Source organism: Podarcis muralis, chromosome 4 (genome assembly GCF_964188315.1).
Source record: "Podarcis muralis chromosome 4, rPodMur119.hap1.1, whole genome shotgun sequence".
Classification (NCBI taxonomy): Eukaryota; Metazoa; Chordata; class Lepidosauria; order Squamata; family Lacertidae; genus Podarcis; species Podarcis muralis.
The window spans coordinates 32,641,526-32,662,243 of NC_135658.1; the positions used below are offsets into that span (position 1 = coordinate 32,641,526).

General features: G+C 41.6%; 1 protein-coding gene across 3 annotated transcripts in view; it reads left to right on the forward strand.

Annotated features, from left to right (window-relative positions):
* Window positions 1–20,718, forward strand: part of LSAMP (limbic system associated membrane protein) — a 1,415,745-nt gene that overhangs the window by 1,359,096 nt on the left and 35,931 nt on the right. For all 3 annotated transcript variants that reach the window (XM_028726538.2, XM_028726537.2, XM_028726540.2), the window contains one exon: window positions 13,008–13,142. In XM_028726538.2, the coding sequence (XP_028582371.2) occupies window positions 13,008–13,142 (135 nt within the window). The remainder of the gene's footprint in view (window positions 1–13,007; window positions 13,143–20,718) is intronic.

Sequence of the window (20,718 nt, forward strand, 5' to 3'; positions counted from 1 at the left end):
CTGTACCAGACATGGGTTGAACAAGCCAACATCAGCAATTACCCTCTCCATTTCCATTACTGACAGAATTGTCTGACATCCCTACCAGGGACACACCTTTTAAGTATCCTAGTGACGAGGGAGGCAAGAAATTTGTGAGGTTGCTGCCTCCTGTCTCCTCTCTGGTCCTATCAGCCATCCCCTTCTGTGGCTCCCAGGGTGAAGGTGTGGCCCAGTGGCAGTCCCAAGGGCAAGACAGAGGTGCATTAAGGGCTTCACTCAGCTCCTGGTTCTCCACCTTTGGCATGAATACAAAGCTGTCATTCTTTGCATATATCAGTCACCTCTTTCACACACCTGGTCTGCCTCACTGTTTTATCAACTGCCATTAGAGTCCGACCCTTTCCCCATTCATGCACAGATTCTATTTACTATTCTCAAGCAAACCACTACAAGCAAGGGTCCCAGAAGTGAACCGTGTCTCACAAAGCCTTTATGGGACTTTCCACAGAAACTCACACAGCAATTAGAAGGGTAGTTTAAATGCATTTTTTAAACCCTCCTTCCACGCCCACTGGCAGCATGTTTGTTGTCTGTATTTGAGAAGCAGGGACAGGGAGAGAAGCCTGGTAAAAGACAGGCTTTAAAATGAAGTGACTTGTCAAGTGTGTGACTGTGGCAGGGATCTAGAAGGCAGTAAATTTAGCAGCTTTCTCTTCCCCTGACAGCCTGTCATGTGCTTGAAACGTAAATAGTGGTGGAGACAAATCGCTGCTGTTTTCCTATTAAGCTTTGGCCCACTGGCCTGCTGGCCTCCTGGCAGCATTTCCACCCACCTTCCTGGTGCGCCTCATTTCGGGGACTGATGTGGGGCCCTCCCATAAGCTCTGGAACAGGAAAGGAGAGAATTATGGTGTCAGTTTTTAAGTGTCCTTGGTTGTTATAGTACTGTTAGTCACATGGAGGAATAGTCTCCTTTTCTGATGTACCTGAATCACATCGTGTGAATAACCTGGAGAAGAGGGGGGAAAGAGGAGCCTACATTTTTCTCCCCAATCCCCATCTGGCCCCAGTCTCCATTCAGTTTGCAAATAAGGATCATACAAAATACAGGAGATCTGTGGTTAGGATCTCTCTCTCTCTCTCTCTCTCTCTCTCTCTCTCTCTCTCTCTCTCTCTCTCTCTCTTCCTCCTCCTCCTCCTCCTCCTCCTCCTCCAGACAAGCTGTTTATTGAGCATTTGAATGCACAAAGCTTATGTGGATGTCCAGTTTTTGCTGAGCATTTTTTCTGATTTGTTTGCCTAAGCTGAAGGACAAGATGTATCATCCTTCCAACCAAGCTTGCAGTTGAATCTTTGCTGATGGGACAGCATCCCGAATTGCACCCGAGAGCAGCAGGCTAGCTTTTAGGGGCACAGGAGCCGACCACATATTCTATACAACTCTGTTGCTGAACATCTTGTCACTGCCTCACACTGCCTAATAGCATGGCCAGCCCTGCCACAACTACACTACTTGACATGCATATGCATGTAACAAAAGTCTGGTGAGAATGAGACTTTTTTTGAATGGCGAAGCAGCAGGAAGACAGGCATTTTTAATCACAGTAACAAAGCATGAATAGTTATTTTAATTCTTATAGGTTAAGTCTATAGATGCTTGTATTAGACTTAAACAAAAGGAATTTGTTTCCTACTGAACCTACCGTAGTTACTGCAGGTCTAAATTTCACTCTACCTCCTCTTCTTCAGAAATTTCTACATTCAGCCACATTCTTTTTCTCTTCTTTTCCCAGTGGAAAATGAAGCCATTCTAGGGATGAAGATGACATCCTTCTCTGTTGCTGCGCTTTGTGTTCCCAGCACATTCATTCAACTGCATCTCTTGTAGCATTACAAAATTCTCACAAGGACTATGCAACCAAGTCACTTTAATACAATCCACGGCTCCCTTAGGTATGGCAGAGCAAAGGCACGACAGCAAATTCTGCAACTCTCATGAGTACACCCTGACAAAGTTCCTAACAAAATCCCAACTCCCAGAGTTTCAAGAAGAATAGTGCCTAAAACTAAAGTCCTTTTAACCGTTCTTCTGGGATGGCACTGCTTTGTGTATTCAACAACACTGATAAGTGGTGCATGGCAGAACAGGGTGCTTATCTGCTCACTAGAGACACATGGGTCCCTCTAGCAGAACTTCTTTTCTGTCAGTCTTTGGAATCACTTATTTGATTTATTTTCTCTGCTTCGTTCCTCTTTGCTTTATCTCTTTCTGGACTCCCCCGCCCCCCACTGTTCTGTTTTATCTCTTTCCCTCTCTTTCTCCCATTCATTTCTCTTAATCAGCCTTCCAGTCTGCTCTGCATCACCTTTCACTTTACAATTTTCTTCTCTCACACTTCTGTTTTTCTCTTGAATACTCCAATATTTTCTATGGATTCATTTCTTCTGTGCTTTGCCAATCGCTCTGTTCTTCCACATCATCTTGGGCCTGCAGACTTTTTTTTATACACCAAAACATGCATATCAACTAGGGAAATTGCCAAATGATGTAACACAGCAGCACCAAATCCACAGTTCTCTTTTTGTACTGTTAGATCAGATATTATACCACCAGAGCAGAAATGTAAACATGGGTCAGTGTCCAAAGACTCCCCTGTATGCAATATTCTAATCCCAACTCCTCACACTATTGTTGATCACTCCCTTGCTTTGCCCATCCCTTGAAAAATTCTGCCAGTGACAGTGGAAGGACAAATTGTCTGGTCTGCAGTAAGGCAGTTTCGTATCTCTCCATGGGCACAAACAATCCAAAGTCCACAATGCATGTTTGAGCCAAACGAACTCCATAAGTTATGATACCATCCATTCAGTTACTTGCCCAAATATTTGCAGGTCTGGGGGTAGCATAAGTTAACCCTGTGATTTTTACCATTTATACCATTATTTGCAAATGGTATAAACTAAAGTCCGAATACAAATCTTAAGTGGTTTCAAATTTATTTTATAAACTCATCATTGTGCTCAGTTAACTGACCTGGATTTATAAAGACCTTTTTTTTAAATTAAAAAACAAAACAAAACTGGGTTGTTGTACCCAAAACCAAGGAGCTTAACTAAAATCTGGGAGTCAACAGTTGTTAAGAAACCTTTCAAGCATATCACTGTCACTAGGGACTGCAGCAGGTCTTCAACCCATTTTTTTATGCTCCCTTCTACTCCATATTCCCTTTGCTATGGTGCATGGATATGGTTCAGCAAGTGCGAACATTTTGTTCCCAGAGTCATTGGAGAATACGAAGGCTGGCTGGTTGTTCTGCTTTAATTGCCTTTCAAATGCTTGCACGGCAAGCAATATACCCTTGTCCCCCAAGCAACTCTTAGGCTCCATTATGCTGTTGTGCTGAACATAGTCAGTAACAAACCAATTGATTTCCTCTGTCTGTCTTCCCTCCTGCAAAAGAGAACTGCCACCCCACACCCTTTTTCCTCCTCCTTTCTGAATGGTGGTTATACCAAGGCAAGAAGCAGAGGATCTTATTAAAACAACTGAGAAATCGATCTGCACCACTCAGCACCACTTGGTCAATGTGAACTCTTAGGCATGGATGACAGCATCAGAATTTTTATCTGAGAACTGTGTGCATTAGTCTCCTTTTTAAAGCTAAGGATTTCCCAGGTCATCAAATAATACTTCATTTGGGCTGTCTTTGAATGACCTCAAAGTCTTGGATTTTATGATAACTCTTTTAGTGGTAGAGTGCAAAATATCAACTCTGCACATGGATATAATTTTGGCTTGTTGTAAAAACTTCCAATCGCGTTCCTTGTATATACTTGGACAACGATTCACAAATGACAAAACAACTATTCCTAGGTGAAAGCATTAAAGGTGAGTCAGAAGGATTCTACAGGGTCAGAGTATCAATGAGGGTTCATAAGTATGTCTTTACCTTTGCACATAGTATGTCTATATCTACTCAATATGTGCTCCAGAGTGTGTGCTCTTTTGTCCATTGAACCTTGGGAAGTGGGCTTTCAATACAAGGCTGCAGGAGAAATATATCAGCTGTGAGAGCTGTGGTAATTATCTGCCCAGAAGATGTGCATGGAAAAGACATAAACTGGAAAGAACACTAGCAAGTCCAGCTAGAGGGAGTAAGGTGGGCGTGATGGGCCTAGACTATAAGCTCTGAAGCATCACAGCTAATGCTGTGGACTGGGGAAGCTGGCTTGCCAGCCCATAAAAGGGAGCCTTCAAAGAACCAGCCAGAGCCAGACCTCTTTGCCACTCTGCTCATTGCTGGTTATGCATAAGAATGAGATGTCTAAAACCGTTGGTGGCATGGAGCTCGCTTACGCAGCATGCACTCAGCTGTGTCTTATTGCTTTGACAGAACAATTGTTAACACAGCAATTTTTACCCTGTCTGCTTTTGTGCCTAGAGCACTTGATGCTTCTTTGAAACCTGGGACTATTATTCTTTGATTCATTTATTGGGATTTTGTAGCCCGCTCTACCTTCTGAACGAACAGAATAGGTAGCTTCCATTTCCAGTATAAATAATATACAAAGATATATTTTGCTGCCTACACATACAGCAAAAGCATAAACTGTTTTTGAATGTTGAGTGCACAAAGCATACTCTGCAAGTGCAAGGGGCTAGGGGAGCCCTGATGCTGTCTGCTGTCTCCAGCCTCACATAGCTTCCTTAGCCCTGCCCTCAAGGTCCATGCATTGAGATTGGATGTTTGCCAGCTGGATGCCTGTGCACCTTGGTGCAAATAGGCTGCCACTTGAACCAAATCCCTCAAGGGTGCTGACTGTGGACACTGACCTGCACCTAAACGTAACACATAGGGGAATGTGAGTTGCATGGTATCTGGAGTGGGGCCAGCAGTGTGTCCTTGTGGACCCTTAAACTCATGGAAAATCATGAAGGTGTAAAGAAAGCAAGAGAGGTGTGGTCATTTGGCTGTCAGGCAATGTTTTCTAGCCATAACCTGGAAGTGCTCCTCTTGTATATCTCCTAAAGCAGGAACGCAACAGCACTGATGCAGTTTTAACCATCTCATGCTCAGTCTCTCAAGCTTCCTTCTTTTCTCAGCTCCATATCCCTACCACTCTCCATCTCTCTTCATTTCTGGCTTGCCTGATCCTCCTTGCGTTTCCTGCCTCCCCAGTCATTCTTGTTTTCCATTTTCCCTGTTGCCTGTTGCCTTCCAGCACGTCCAACCCTTTTACTCATTTACCATCTGCCACTCTCTACTGATCTTTGGATGTGTGTGTGTGTAATTTAAAACAAGTCTCTTCAACTAAGGGACAGATAAAAATGCCAAGCTCCTGGAAATCTGTGGTGGGTGAAGAAGAAAAGACTGATAAACAGAGGCTTCAAAGTTGTAAATAGGAGGGGGAGAAAATCCCCAGCTGGAGGTAAAACAAGAAAATGATGCCAAAGGCTCCCTTTGCTATCTTTGTTTTTCTGAAGCACAGTCCTGGGGATTGCAAGGTGGTGCGCTGGGGAAAGAGCTAGGTGAGCTAGACCTTAGACTAAACATGAAAAGTGCGGAAAGAACAAAACAAAACCAAAAAGGACCCTCCATACAGCACTGGAAGCTGCCACAGAAAACTTCAAATGGCATCTTTTGATTGGCACTCTTTTTCATCCCTTTGCATCTTGTTTTAAGCGGAGGGTGCCCAACACGGTCCCACGGCCCCTTCTGCTCTCCACTCCACACATCTACAAAAGGGTGTTTGAAGAAAACAAACAAAGCAGCAGGAATTCTGCTATTTCCCCCACCCCATACATAAACATATACCTAGGTGAGTCTGAATTTTATCTTTGTGTAAATACGCAACAAGGAGAACAACAACAAAAAACAAAGAAACATATGTGGGTGGTGTCAGAGAGAGAGAGATGCAGGGGGGGTGTGGGTGTGTGGGTGTGTGTGTAAGAGAAGGATGGCAAGGAATTTTGTGCTTGTCTCCTCAACAGAATACATCAGTGAAGTGAACATGAAATGTCTGCTTCTGTCTGTAGTTGATTCTCTTACCTTTAGCTGCCAATAAGGATGCTACGAATAGATTGCTGTTCTGTTAAAAGTCCTGTTCTTCAGTTCAGGCTTATGAAAGTGCTTTGATGACAAGCTATGTATACTTAGAACTTTGAAAGATTAATACCCTATAAGGAGTAGCATGGTAGTTAAAGAACATAGATGTCCTATTTTTCATTACTGGACAGATGTTCTAGGTATATCTACAGTGATACCTCGGGTTACATACACTTCAGGTTACATACACTTCAGGTTACATACACTTCAGGTTACAGACTCCGCTAACCCAGAAATAGTGCTTCAGGTTAAGAACTTTGCTTCAGGATGAGAACAGAAACCGTGCTCCGGCGGCGTGGTGGCAGCAGGAGGCCCCATTAGCTAAAGTGGTGCTTCAGGTTAAGAACAGTTTCAGGTTAAGTACGGACCTCCAGAATGCATTAAGTACTTAACCCGAGGTAGCACTGTATAACAGACTCAGGGGATTCTCACATTTGGATCCCCATGCTTCCACCCAAGCCTTTGCTGCCTTATTAGAAGAAAAATCCTATGCCTGAAAGCTTGGAGTGGGTGTTTTCCTGATATAAAAATGCTTATGAAACATTACAGATGTAAGAAGTGACCCACTAAAGGAAACTACAAGACAGTGTGAAAGATGTGAATACGGCATTAAAATTGTATATGCATGCTAGGGCAAAACAATTTGTGATGCTGTGAATAATTTAAACCTTTCTGAATTTGTATTTGTGGTTAGGGACATATTTGGGAATGGTTCTTGAAAACAAAAGGTTAAGTGTTGTATATATCTTCATGTGCTTCTGTGAAGACACCTAAGTGTACCTGCAAGTTCTCACAAGAAAGGTAGTGTACAGTGCACATATTTAACTTCCAGGGGGCCATGTACAGAGAGCAGCTTTTGAGCTCCATGGCTGGACATCAGAACCCACAGCCAGAAATGCAGCAAGAGTCTCTGGGAAAAGGCAGGTGCCTAATATTTCAGTTGGCCCATGGTGCTTACTCTTTTGGTCCTTCTGGTGTGGTTGGTGGTGGGCTGGTAGAGACTGAAGCCCATTGCCTAAATTTAAGGCCATCTGGATTTGCTTGCAAACTGACCTATGGGACATTGCTGAACTGCAATTCCCCTCATGGGCCATGCTTGCTGGGGATGATGGTGGGAATTGTAGCTTAGCAGCATCCAGGGACCAAAGGTTTCCCACACCTGCTCCTGAGCAACATCCTTTTTATTGACCATGGAGAACCCTCCTTTCCTGTATTTTATTAGACAGTAGGAAGATATGGCATGAGTATGGCTTGGCTGGGCAACACCTAAGGGAGGGCATGCAAACCATCAATCTAGGAGTCTCTGAAGGGTATATTCCCCAAGGTAAAGAGGTGGGCAAAGTGGTATATAACTTGGATTTATGAGATGTCACTAAGAAAAGGTCAGTTCTGTAAAGGTCAACTGTATTTATATGCTGGCTAGCCTTGCCTTAGGAAAGTGGTGAAGAAACACCCATCACTTGGGATATATATAAAGCTAAACTAAGAAAACATTTGGAGAATACACAGTGGGGAGCCATCTGAAGCTATAACAGTGGAGAATGCCAGCAAGCGGGTGGTATTCCCAACTTGCTTATGAAATGGTGCAAATACAGAGACTTGCTCTGGAAAGTGTCCAAAATGTCCACCTTCCTCCAGCTCCCTTTGCTGCAGTAAGATAGCAACAAACAAACACCCTGCTGTTTCTCTTCTTCCCTGCCCCCCCCCCAAGAGCTTGACAATTTAATGCCTCCCTGCAGACAGACTCTGTTCTTCTTACTATTCATTTCCGTCTTCCTCAAAGATAGCCTCCAACCTCTTTTAGACATTTAGATTGGAGCTAGCAAGACCCACATTCTCTGTTTGGTGAACTGAATTGGTGCAAATAGCGCTCAATCTCGACAAAGAGATCCAGTTAAAATACCCAGCTGTGTCAGTTTTGTTTTGTATTAGTATGATACGGCATCACAATTCAATGAATTTAAAAATAAAAATAGTTTGCTTTAAGGGCCCACAGCTGAAGAAAGAAAGGCTTAAGTATGAGTTGCATTTCATAGCTGTTATACAGTATATGGATCAAACTGTCATCCCGTGAACAAACACAGTTTAGCTAAAAATATAGCAGCATTTTGCTGTTCATCTCTCCCTGTGTCCTTCTTCCTCTTTCTTTTTCTATCATAGTTTTCTAAGGAACAGGGTGCTGTTTTAAATTGTAAGCATGTACAGCTCCAGGCACACTGCAAGAGTGATAGAAATATACCAGTGCAGCAAATATAGCAACAGTCACTGACACTCAAGGAATAAGGCCACAAAAGTCTTAGCAGGGCTACTAGAAATAGTACATAGTTTAGGGAACAGCTGTTATCTCAAATCCCAAGCATCACTGTGCTACAGAAAACACTTAAGACTCCTACTGCATTTTAATACATTGAAGAATAGTTGGGAAAACATTCACACATGTTTATTTACACACATATCTGTTTAGAACCATTACCAAAGGAGCAAGGATTTTGCTGTACATATTATGGCACCATTGAGGTCTTCCCCTGATGACTATGAAGTCTGTGAAGGGGACACACACACAGTCCCCTTAGTCATGAAGTGGTGAGATGCACATCCTTTTCTCCATTGAAAAGTACAGAGAGCTGAAGGGGAAAGTTGGAAGTCTTCCTCTTTCCAGCTTCAGATTAATTCCACTAGATCTGACTTTTAAATAGAGCCCTTGGGAAAGGGAAGTGCGTTCTCTCTCTCTCAGAGGAGGGGAAGAGAAAGAGAATTAACCAGAGTGGGCGTTGCCCATGGTACCCGCTCAAACCTCAAACTGAGCCCATGGATCTGAAAAGTTGATGACCCCGCATGAAGCACATACTTTAAAACATAGGGGCCAACTCCTAGGAGTTGAGGTCCCTTCACCCACCCCCCATAAAACTTTTGAGGGGACTGCCCCCCAGTTTATGGGCATTGCCATTCAAATTGCGTGAGTGTGCCATGTCTTGTGACCGATTATGCGGGGCAAGCTTACCTGATACCCCCCACCCTCAATATTTTATTCAAGTTGGTACCCCTGAAACAGGAGGAGGTTTGTGGAAGACACACAGGCAGAAAAAAGAGTGCTGTAAGGTGGTTGAAATCACCTTGAGGATGGAGGCCTAATTTTGAGGATGCAGGCATTCTGATGTGGATCAATGATGAGCTGCCTTTCTGGCTACACATATGCCTTGCTTGTATATTTGAAAGTAAATAAAATACTTAAAACACACCCAAAGCCAGGGATGTCCTCTGTCACCTTTGTTATTCATACTAGCATTGGAGATACTCTTGCAAAATATTAGGATGGAGGAATAGATAAAGGGAGTTGTAATTGGGGGGAAATCCTGTAAAGTCAGGGCATTCACGGATGAATTATTAATAACAACACAAGATCCGGAGCATTCCTGTGGTGTTGGAATTAATTTAAATATATGGAAAAATGGTAGGCCTAAAAGTAAATTACCAAAAAACTAAAATGTTAACTAAAAATCTAAGTACAGGATAACAGGTCTCGCTGGAGAAACATCCAAATTTGAAAAGGAATTGATTCAAGGTAAAGGAAAACACATCTCATGGATGTATGATTTATTTTTACAATGGGAGGTAAAAGAAGAACAAGTTAAAGCAGTAATGGTGAGATGGGCGCAAGACTTGGGTTATAACATTTATATGGAACAATGGGAAAAACTTTGGCAGGAGGATATTAAATTGATGGCTTGTTATAACCTCATGGAGAATACTATGAAGATGATGTACAGATGGCATCAAACCCTGGCAAAACTTGCCAAAATGTATAAAAACAGATCACCCATGTGTTGGAGATGTAAAAAAAAAGAAAGGGTCCTATCTACACATGTGGTGGAATTGTACAGAAATCCGTGAATTTTGGAATAATATATACGAGGAACTCATAAAACTACTTAAACTTACTTTTTTTAAAAAGACCAGAAATTTTCCTCCTAAGCATGTTGCCAAAGGAACTTGGAAAATCAAAAAGACCATTGACCATGTATGGGATAACAGCTGCCAGAATATTAGTGGCAAGAAACTGGAAGAGTCAATCAATACCAAGTATAATGGATTGGCAGAATCTAATGGTAGAATACCTGCAGCTAGCAAAGATGACAGGAAGAGTTAGAGGTCAGACAAAACAGAGAGTCTATAAGAAATGGAGAATATATAAAGAATACTTTAAAAATTATGGTGTAAACAGAAATCTCCTGGCAGAATTAGACTGATCATTGAAATTCATATAAGGTAACGAAGGTATAATGAAAAATCTCAAGAAACAGGTAACTATGTGGTATAATGTACATAACAGATAAAGTACAATGAGAATACTTGGAAGTCTTTTTAAATGTTTGCAGCACTTTTTATATCTAATTGTGTGAATAATCATTATAATAACAAAATACTTAATGTTGAGAAATTTCAAAATTACGTATGTTTTTTCTCTTCTTTTTTTCCTTGATTTTTATACACTTGTCCTTATCTTGCATTTTTCTTTTCTTTCTTCCTTATGTTGTAAACTTGTAATGGCAAATACTATATGGATGTATTCATTTTAACTCAATAAAGATTGACATAAAAAAACAAAAACAACAAAGCTTCCCTCATCTAAAGAAATCTAAATCCAGTAGCCCTGATTCTGGAATTTCTCAGCCCGCAGGTAAATAGGGAATACATAGCAATATAAAAGGAAAGGAGCTTTGGGCATTAAAAAAAAATGGTGGGGGATAGTCAGCATTTCATCCCCTTGTCTCACAGTTATTTTGAAAACTGGGCCTGCATATCAGGTGCCCTGTGTCTGTTCCTATCTGCATGTCTATCTCAGCATGCAGAGCAAAGAGGCACCTGTTCATAGTCCAAGAGCCCATACTGAGAAAATTACATTGGAAGGAACAGATTATGTGGCTATTTAAATGTCTTAGGGTGTGAAATCTCCAAAAAGTGCCAGCCCTATCAGCACTTGCTGGGGTATTAAGAGAGCAGCATCCTACTCTGGGGGCCCATATTTATCTCTGAGAGCATAGGCTCTCTCAAGGTTCAAAACAAGCTCTTCTCCCTTCAAAGACACACTGATTTGTCTACCTCACATGGAACGCCTTTTTCATTACTTCTCCAACAACACATTTTTGAATGGTAACTGAATAATTCCCAGATTATGCTAAGAGGGTTTACTTTGTCTCCAATGAAAGCACTCTGCCACCACAAAGTGGCCATGGGATCCAGGTGTCTGTTGTTCTTTATATCAGTCTTGGCAGATTTTGGAATTGAATGCCCATGTTTATCCAACCTTAGTCTGGAAGAAGATCAGTGAATGTGGATCAAGACCCTTCCAAATGCAGAAGTGTTTCTGCCCAGTTTTGGCTGTCTCTGCCCAGTGACAAAAATGGAAATTATGCTTTAGCTGAGAATGTTTTGTTTGGGACATTTATTCTTGTTACTGCTAACTCTTAAAAAAAATACCTACCCAATGTTCTGGTCAAAGTTTCATCTGTTCTCTTTATTTAAAAAAAAAAAACAAACAAACCCCGAGCAAAGAAATTTCAACCAGGGTCTTGCCTACATGCTCTGTTGCACTCAGCTAAAGAGAGCTGGCTAATGTACTTTGTACTCTATGTCACAGGAAACCCATGCCAATACTGTAAAAAGAATGGAAGGTTCAGAGACATTAGGGCCACTGTAGGGAATCCAAAGGGAACAGAAGCTTCTAAGGATGGGCCTTGCTGATATTGCCATTCAGTTGACAGTCATTGGAAAGGAAGCAAATGAACCTCTGTTTTTCGCTTGCTTGCTTGCTTGCTTGCTTGCTTGCTTGCTTGCTTGCTTGCTTGTTTTGGATATATTCACATCTGGACCATAGATAAAGATCTCAAGTCTTACTGAAATGCTTCTATGAAGAAAAATGATGGCAGATTCAGGACAGACAAAAGTACTTTTTCACACATAGCATAATGAAACTATAGCATTAAACTCAACCATAGAATGTGATTATGGCCACTAATTTAGATGGGCTTAAAAGGGAATTTAAAAACATGTGTATTTTCTCTCAAATTGTGCATTTTAATTAGTGCTGGGCCAAATATTTCCTTCTCCCTCGCTTTTGTGAGGCCATTTGTGATTACTTCTGGTGGTAAGCAAATTCTGTGAATTTCCCAAGGGGCAGCTTGCTTTTAGCAATGAGGGCTTCCCCAAAGACAGGAATAATATTTGACGGCTTGGTGAAAACTTTAAAAAGTGGATTGGTTTAACATTAAAGATTACATGGCCCAAGTTTTCTCAGTTTTTTCACACACAAAAGCTTTGCCGCCATTTCAAACAGTGGTTATGGGGCCCTCAAAGTAGCCCTTGCTTTAGATTTTGGTACATCTTCACTGTTAAAGAGAGTCAGTGAGTACCGTTGGGCAACTGGTTGTGTGGAATTTGAGGGGAATCATTTTTGTCTCATAGGGGTGTACAAGGATTGAAAAAGAGAAACAGCAGCTGTTTTGGTTCCTGTCAGGCTTTAGGATAGGAGTGACATTGCATGCATTAGCACCCTTTACATATGTATTTGCTTCTGTGTCCTGTAAAGCCTGGTAAACTTGTTATTGACAAATAAACACAAACATCATCCATTCTCTATAAAGGAAACAGAGAAGAGGGGGTGAAAAAACATCATCATGTGTGCATATATTTGTAGCCACTGCCAGACTGGCTCACTTCAGTACCCAAATACCTTCTACATGAGCTGGCAAGTCAACCCAATTTTCTTCAGGAGTTCAACTTGAGTCTCTAATTACTGGACGTGAACCTATTTCCCAAAACTCCTTATTTTACAGATCTTTCTTTCATACAAAAAAAAAAAATCCTATTCCATTCAATGGCCTCTTAAGTAATTGAATTATGTATTTTGTCTCCTCTCAGGCAGGGAATTTGAAGGTGAGGAAGAGTTCCTGGAGATTCTGGGGATTACCCGGGAACAGTCGGGCAAGTATGAGTGCAAAGCTGCAAACGAGGTGTCCACAGCAGATGTCAAGCAAGTCCGAGTCACTGTGAATTGTGAGTATCTTTATTACCAGATTGGGGTGTGGAAAGCAACACTTAACTTCACCACATTGTCATGTTGATAACAAGAAGGAAAGTTTGCCTTACCTGACTGAAAATAATTCTTTTAACCTTTGTGAGCTTGCTTCAGGGAGGACTTCAGCATAGAAAACTAGTTTGATATCCCTGCTGAGCTATCAATATCCATTACTTTAGCCCAGCGTTGGCCCAAGACATTTTGGTACCACAAAATGGTGCCCCTACAGCCTACTAGGCAAGAAGGGTTGAGTGAAGATCTTAGTCAGGAACAAAGGAAGAAGGAAGGTTGACATCAGGATCTCCTGCCTCTGTGGACCCTTCTGCCTGAGGCTGTTGCCTCACCTTACCTCATGGATGGGCCAGTCATGTCTCAGCCTCTACTTTATGGGTATCCACGGGGCAGAGGAAATATCTTCCATCCTGGGATGGACCACAATCCCCAGATTCACAGCTTTAGTTTTCACTTTTTTAAACAAAAACAAAAAAAGGTTAAGATTCTGGCAAAATGTCCAGGCACTATTCTTCTTGGTTCTTTGTGAGGAACTAGTCTGCTCCCCACTTTGAGTGTTTAAAATTACCCTCTGCACTCTGAAAGAATTGCTGTCAATACTTCCCATCTGAAGAATGTAAAACTGTACTTCTCTTTTTCCTTTTCAGTATGATTTATTTATTTATTTTGGAACACATTTCCAAAAAAAAAAAGGAGTATCAAAAAGCAAGGACGGGATAGAACAGTACTACAAAGGGAAAGGAAAACTCACTGTTTAATAGACCTTTAGTATATCATGTGGGAGGTTGTGTAACAAAGTGAAGCAGCCTAAGGAGAAGCTCACTTTCTATTGAGAAATCTGGATGTGTAAGCTATGTAGCCGAATCATAGGCCAAAAAAATATGCATGTATATTTGATTGGAATAATACACAAATTACTCAACCTATACAAAATCATGGATAACCATGGAATGCAGTGAAGTAGCTTCTGTCATACATCCTAACACAATCTGGATCTTTGTCTACATGAGATTTGTGCTAGTTCACAGTAGAAGAAGTAGTTGAAGAAGAAGAGTTTGGATTTGATATCCCGCTTTATCACTACCCTATGGAGTCTCAAAGTGGCTAACATTCTCCTTTCCCTTCCTCCCCCACAACAAACACTCTGTGAGGTGAGTGGGACTGAGAGACTTCAAGGAAGTGTGACTAGCCCAAGGTCACCCAGCAGCTGCAAGTGGAGGAGCGGGGAATCAAACCCAGTTCGCCAGATTACGAGTCTACCGCTCTTAACCACTACACCACACTAGCACAGTACAATCAGTGGTGGACTTTGGGCTTTAAAATTTCAGCGGGGCGTTGTTCAACACCAAAATTCAGCATCCCCCACCTCTCACCTTCCATTGCTTGTCATTGTTGTGCCGTCCTCAGTAGTGCCCTCTTGGCTCAGTGCCCAGTGCAGGCAAACTGGTCCCAGCCCCCTAAATCTTGCTTTGCTGCAATTCTATACATGCTTACTAAGGAGAACATTCACCAAGGATCAGTAGGGTTCATTTCCAGGTAAATGGATATAGGATTGTATCCTAAGGCTACAACACACACTAGAGATGGGCACAGCACTGAGCACAGTAAGATTTACTTCTGAGTAGACTTGTTTAGGATCGCACTGCCAGTCATACTTGTGCAATATAATAATCACTATTATTTTCACATATAGAGAATCACTAGTTCTCTGACATTAAAGGAGATTGGAGAGGGTGCAAAAAAAGACCTGACAATAAGTAACTGTAAAATGTGAAATGCTGTAATTACTATCTTCTGAGTGACCACATCTGTATGCAAATGCGCGCCACGTTTCTTTATTATTTTCTCCTAATGGCCTTTGTTTGCCATGTTTTCTGAGATGAAGTGCCCTTTCTTATTAAATAGCATCATTCTAATGAGATCGTTATTTAAAAGCCTATCCTACATGTAGGCATGAGATATTTACCCTTCCGTTGTGGGATAGATAAAAGCAGCAGGGAATACAGCTTGTTTCTAAGATCAAAACTCCTGGCTTCCATTATATTATCATAACAAAGGGAGCAGCCTAACTCAACTCTTTCTTAACTTTTCCTCAACTTGATAGACATAAAAACAAAAGAAGAGCCCTTCTAGATCAGAGCAGAGCCCCATCTCATCCAGCATTCTGCTCTTACAGGAGCCAACGAGAAGCCTATGGGAAGCCAATAATAATAATAATAATAATTTTTATTTATACCCCGCCCTCCCCAGCCAAGGCCAGGCTCAGGCTGGCTAACAAGCAATAATAAAAACAAGTTGAATGAATACAACTTAAAAACAAGATTAAAATACATTAAAATATTGAAACATTAAAATATTAAAATGCAGTCTCATCACAGGAGGAGAAAGGAAAAAGAAAAAAGAAGGTGTAGGAGTGACTTGCCCAGTGGGCAACAATATTCTCCTGCTGGGTTGGGTTGCCACTGTCCTTTGAGTAAATAATTTTAATATAAATTATATTTGCATAAATTTGCATAGGAGTAAACCATAGCAAAAAACAAACAAACACCTGCTTTGTTTTCAGACGATGTGGATGCATCATCTTAGAAGAGGCATTTCCTCACGCATAAAGGAAATGCTTCTTTCGAGTTGCCACTCAAGATGTGCAGGTATAAATATTAGGGGTGTGCACTGGCCACAAGATTCAGTTCAGATCAAAATTCAACACTTTGGAAAACAGCCTGCCTCAGTCCATAGACTGCCTTATTTGACTTGTCTGCCTTTTCTTCATTCCTTCCCCTCGAAATACACTGCTGGAAAATAATAATAATAATTAAGCTTTAAAAATTGCCCTTCTGACAGAGGTGGATGAGATTTGTAGCCATAGCAGGTGCTCTAGGGTGCATAAAACCTGGAAAATTGCAAACAGATTGGTACAGAAACATTTGTCAGGGGCACTTTTAAACTTTGCATTTTTAAAAAAGAAAAAGAAATAAAATGTCTATATTGTTTTTATTTGGGGGAAGAATCGGATTATATTTGTAAGGAAGTTCGTTCCTTCTAAAAGCATGAATTCTGCTGAATTTCAAAGGGATAGCTGCAGTAGCCATTACAGTTTGTGAGTCTACTTTGTTTCCTTGCCCGCACTCATGACTGAAAAACCAAAAAGTGGCTGTAACGTTATTTCTTCTTACAGAAGTAGGTGAAATTTGAAGGCATAGTAGCCAGAATGGATAATGCTGGCCAAATAACAGGCAACATGTCCAGGAGCTTTTGTAGCAGGCATCCTTAAAAGTTGATTTATTTAAGGAAACGCCTATAACTTCTTTATTATTATTTGGGGGCAAAATTGGGGCAGATAGAGTTGAGCTACTCTTGTTTAATTTCTCAGCCCAACTCCTACCTTCTAGTCATATAGAGTATGTTCTTTCTTTCTTTCTTTCTTTTTCTTTCTTTTTTCTTTTTTTGCTGTTAATGGCTAGTCTGTACTGGTGTGCTTTCAATAAGCACCTTAAAGCCTGGTTGCTTGTTTATAGCCTTTGGGGAAGTTAATGAGGCCAAAAATATCACAGTTGGAGATATCTTGCTTAGTGTCTAACTGAGGTTTATGTAAGATTGAGAAAGAGGAAATTTACATTAAAAATAGACTCAAATACACTCAAATTTGACTCTCTCTCTCTAAAGGCTTTTGTTTGTTTGAGCTGTCATTGCACATTTTATTTAGCAGTGGCTCGAATTAAAAATGCACAATCTAAACACAACACTGCAGATTGCAGCTCTAGCACATAGCTGGCTTTTTGTGTTAGGAATAAAGCAAAACCTGGAACGCTATTAATCTATGGGAAAGATGCTGGAAATTATTTTTAATGAGCCATCATTACTTTTACCGGATGTAGTTTGCCAGTTACTAAAAGCAATTCTGTACTATTTTTTCCCAGTGCACATCATCACCATTATTTAATATTCCACTGTTCTGTGTACAAGCAAAGGTGGCGGAGTGGTTAGCATGCTGTACTTAGACCAGGGATCTGGAATCCCATGAAGTCCCTGACGTTGGCCTAGGCACTCTTTTGCCCACCTCTCCCCCCACAAACTACTTCATGTGAGGATAAACAGAATGCGCTCCATGCAGGCTATTCTGAGAGGAAGGGTGGGATACAATCGTGACAAATAAGTACCATATTTTTCTGTGTATAACACGCCCCTGTGTATAAGACGCCCCCTATTTGGGGGGACACAAAATTAAGAAAATGAGGGGAGATTGCCCCCGTGTATGACTAACCCCCTTTTTTAACATTATTTTTTATTTTTTTAAAAACCTAGTCTTATAAACGGAAACGTACGGTACTTGAATTTGAACAAAAGCACAAAGTGGACAGAAAACTTTGATTTCACATATGCATTTGGGTTCTAAATTTGCTGCTCAGAAATAATGCCCCTGAGCTCACCCAATGCAGCCACCAGTCTTAGTGTGTTGTTGTAATAAAAACAACAGTTTTAATACCATAAAGAATTTCAAAAAGAGGTTAAAAAATAAAACTGCAATTAATGCCCTTATACAGAAACCATCACTCCCATGCCATTCAAGTCATAAGAAACAAAGTTACAGATTAAAATTACAGTAAAGGTAAAGGTAAAGGACCCCTGACAGTTGTTCAGTCATGAACAACTCTGGGGTTGCCTGCGCTTATCTCGCTTTACTGGCCAAGGTAGCTGACATTTGTCCGCAGACAGTTTTTCCAGGTCATGTGGCCAGCATGACTAAGCCGCTTCTGGCGAAACCAGAGCAGTGCATGGAAACGCCGTTTACCTTCCCGCCGGAGCAGTACCTATTTATCTACTTGCACTTGGCCATGCTTTCGAACTGCTAGGTTGGCAGGAGCTGGGACCGAGCAACGGGAGCTCACACCGTCATGGGGATTTGAACCGCAGACCTGATCGGCAAGCCCTAGGCTCAGTGGTTTAGACCAGTGTTTCCCAACCTTGTGCCTCCAGCTGTTTTTGGCCTACAATTCCCATCATCCCTTGCCACTGGTCTTGCTAGTCAGGGATGATGGGAGTTGTAGGCCAAAAACATCTGGAGGCACAAGGTTGGGAAACACTGGTTTAGACCACAGTGCCACCCACGTCCCTAAATTACAGTAGCACATCTAAAATCACCCCAAAGAGTAAATAACATATGGCAGAGAAGGGATGGACAGATCAGGCTGTGTCTAGGCTGGGGCACTTTAACAGGTGCCCATGCATAAGTGTGTTGTGCCCAGTTTGTACACATTAATATGCAAAACAATAAATAAATAGAAAGATCTGCACACACAAAATCATACATAACTAAATCTCTAAATCCCTGACTAATCATACATATTAAAATATGTGTTTTATTTCAATGTATGGATTTCTAAATGTATTTAAACCTACAATGCACAACTTAGTGCATTTTGAACAGACAGCTGTATTGCAAAATTCAGAGAAGAGCAGAAACCTGAGGATAATTACTATCTAAGGCACACATTATTCTGGGACCTGCAGATCAGGTCAGTTCACATTGGAATTTACAGAAACTGACTTCCGCAATCAACCCTGGCACAGAGTAAACAGATGTTTAAATCAATATGTTTATCCTACAGCTAAAAAAGTTGACTTGAATATATTCTTCTTGCGTTTATCTGTTGCAAGTACAAATCTGACTACCCTTGTAATAGGGCAATGTTGTTTAGAATATTTTGTATTGAACAGGTGTTGTCTTATTTGCCACCTTTGAGAAAACGGGGGGGGGGGGTGTCATTCAGGATCCACTGAGATGCTATAGATGGAAAATTAATATGAGTTTGAGTTTCAACTGCACCCTTCCCATGCATGCTATAACCCCCAAAAGCAAAATCAATGCCTGGATGAGAACAGCTGGTGGAAGCCAGTCCCTTCTCTTCATGCATTAACTATTCCCTGTTTTAGTTGGCTGAGCAGGGCTAAACTCTTTCTTCACAATGCTCTTTTGAATATCAGCCTTTGGGGGGCATAGGAAGCATAATTTGTATCAGATTATATAGTTGCATGGTTTCTCCACCCTTGGATTATTGTTTAATTTTTTGTTTATTACCCCTCCTAAAAGAAAGGATATAGCAGGAAGGGGGGCAAGGATGAAGGGTGATATACAAACTTAAGTAAATATATAAATAAGTTTATGATCTAGGTAAGATTCCTATATTGCAGGGGGTTTGAACTAGATGACCCTTGGGGTCACTTCCAACTGGGGTCACTTCCAATTCTTTGATTCTATGATTCTAAGTATGAAAAGGGCAGCCAAAGGACTCTTAGTTTTCTTTGTGGTTTCAGTCATTGGAAAGTGATGTCACTCAGTCATTCCCACCTAACACAAGAGGGGAAACAGCTCAGTGTTGGAGCATGTGATTTGCACACAGAACAGGAGTGCCAGCTTGGCCCCGCGACCGTGGGTGTCTGGGGCCATGGGTGCCATGCAGTGTGCATGGTCCTGGCACCAAAATTTGTGGGTGCTTGGCTCCTTCATGGCGAATTTGGTGGGTGCTCGGGCTCCCAGGGCCCCAGGGAGTTGGCACCTATGACACAGAAGGCTTCAGGTTCAACCTCTAGAATCTGTTGGGCTTGGTAGACAAAACAGCATGGCCAGATATGATACTGTGGAACAAAGTGGAATTTGCTGCCAAGGAGTGTGGTGGAGTCTCCATCTTTGGAGGTCTTTAAGCAGAGGCTTGACAACCATATGTCAGGAGTGCTCTGATGGTGTTTCCTGCTTGGCAGGGGGTTGGACTCGATGGCCCTTGTGGTCTCTTCCAACTCTATGATTCTATGATTCTATGAAATTGAGAAACATCCCAAATCTGTCGGGCTGCCACAGCTAAATCTGCATCCCAATTAGGGAAGTGGAGCAGAGGAATCTCTTTCTGCCATCCTTGTCCTTCACGATCGCTTGCCCTTCATTTAAGGTATCAGCATGCTTAAGAAGCAGCATATATCTTTCATGCAGCCTGTCCTTATGTACGAGTTCTTGGAAGTAAGCCCATGGAGTTCAGCAGAGCTTATTCAGAAGTCAGTGTGCATGTAGGATTTTAGTGCTTCATATCAGATGGTCTACTAAGAGAAAAGGAGCTGGGGGTAAAAGTCAGAACAGCAGCTATTTTTGTATTTTAGTCACTTGTTCCTCTTCTAGAAACATAATAACATAAATAAACAGCAAGTAAATACAGGCCTTTTTCAGATCCAGCCAGACTATTGCAACTTCCCTCGCAATACCTTCTCAGCAGAGGGGAACTGCTGTTTTTTCTTAGCAACTGAAATCAGTTGGCCTGGAGTCCCTTAGACAGGGCGATGGGCGAACGGGATTAAAGCCAATGGAACTGGCCGTGGGCCTGCCTAGAATGTCTCTCTTAAAGTGTTGTGGAGCGTGGCTAATATGAAGAATGCTGCTGAAAGTGAGAGAGTCAGCTCCTTGGCAGGGAACAGGAATACAAAGCATTGCTAGGCCTGGTGGTGTAGCTTTCAGGTCTGTAGAAAGGTATTTGTTCATTTCATGACTCATCTCGTGTG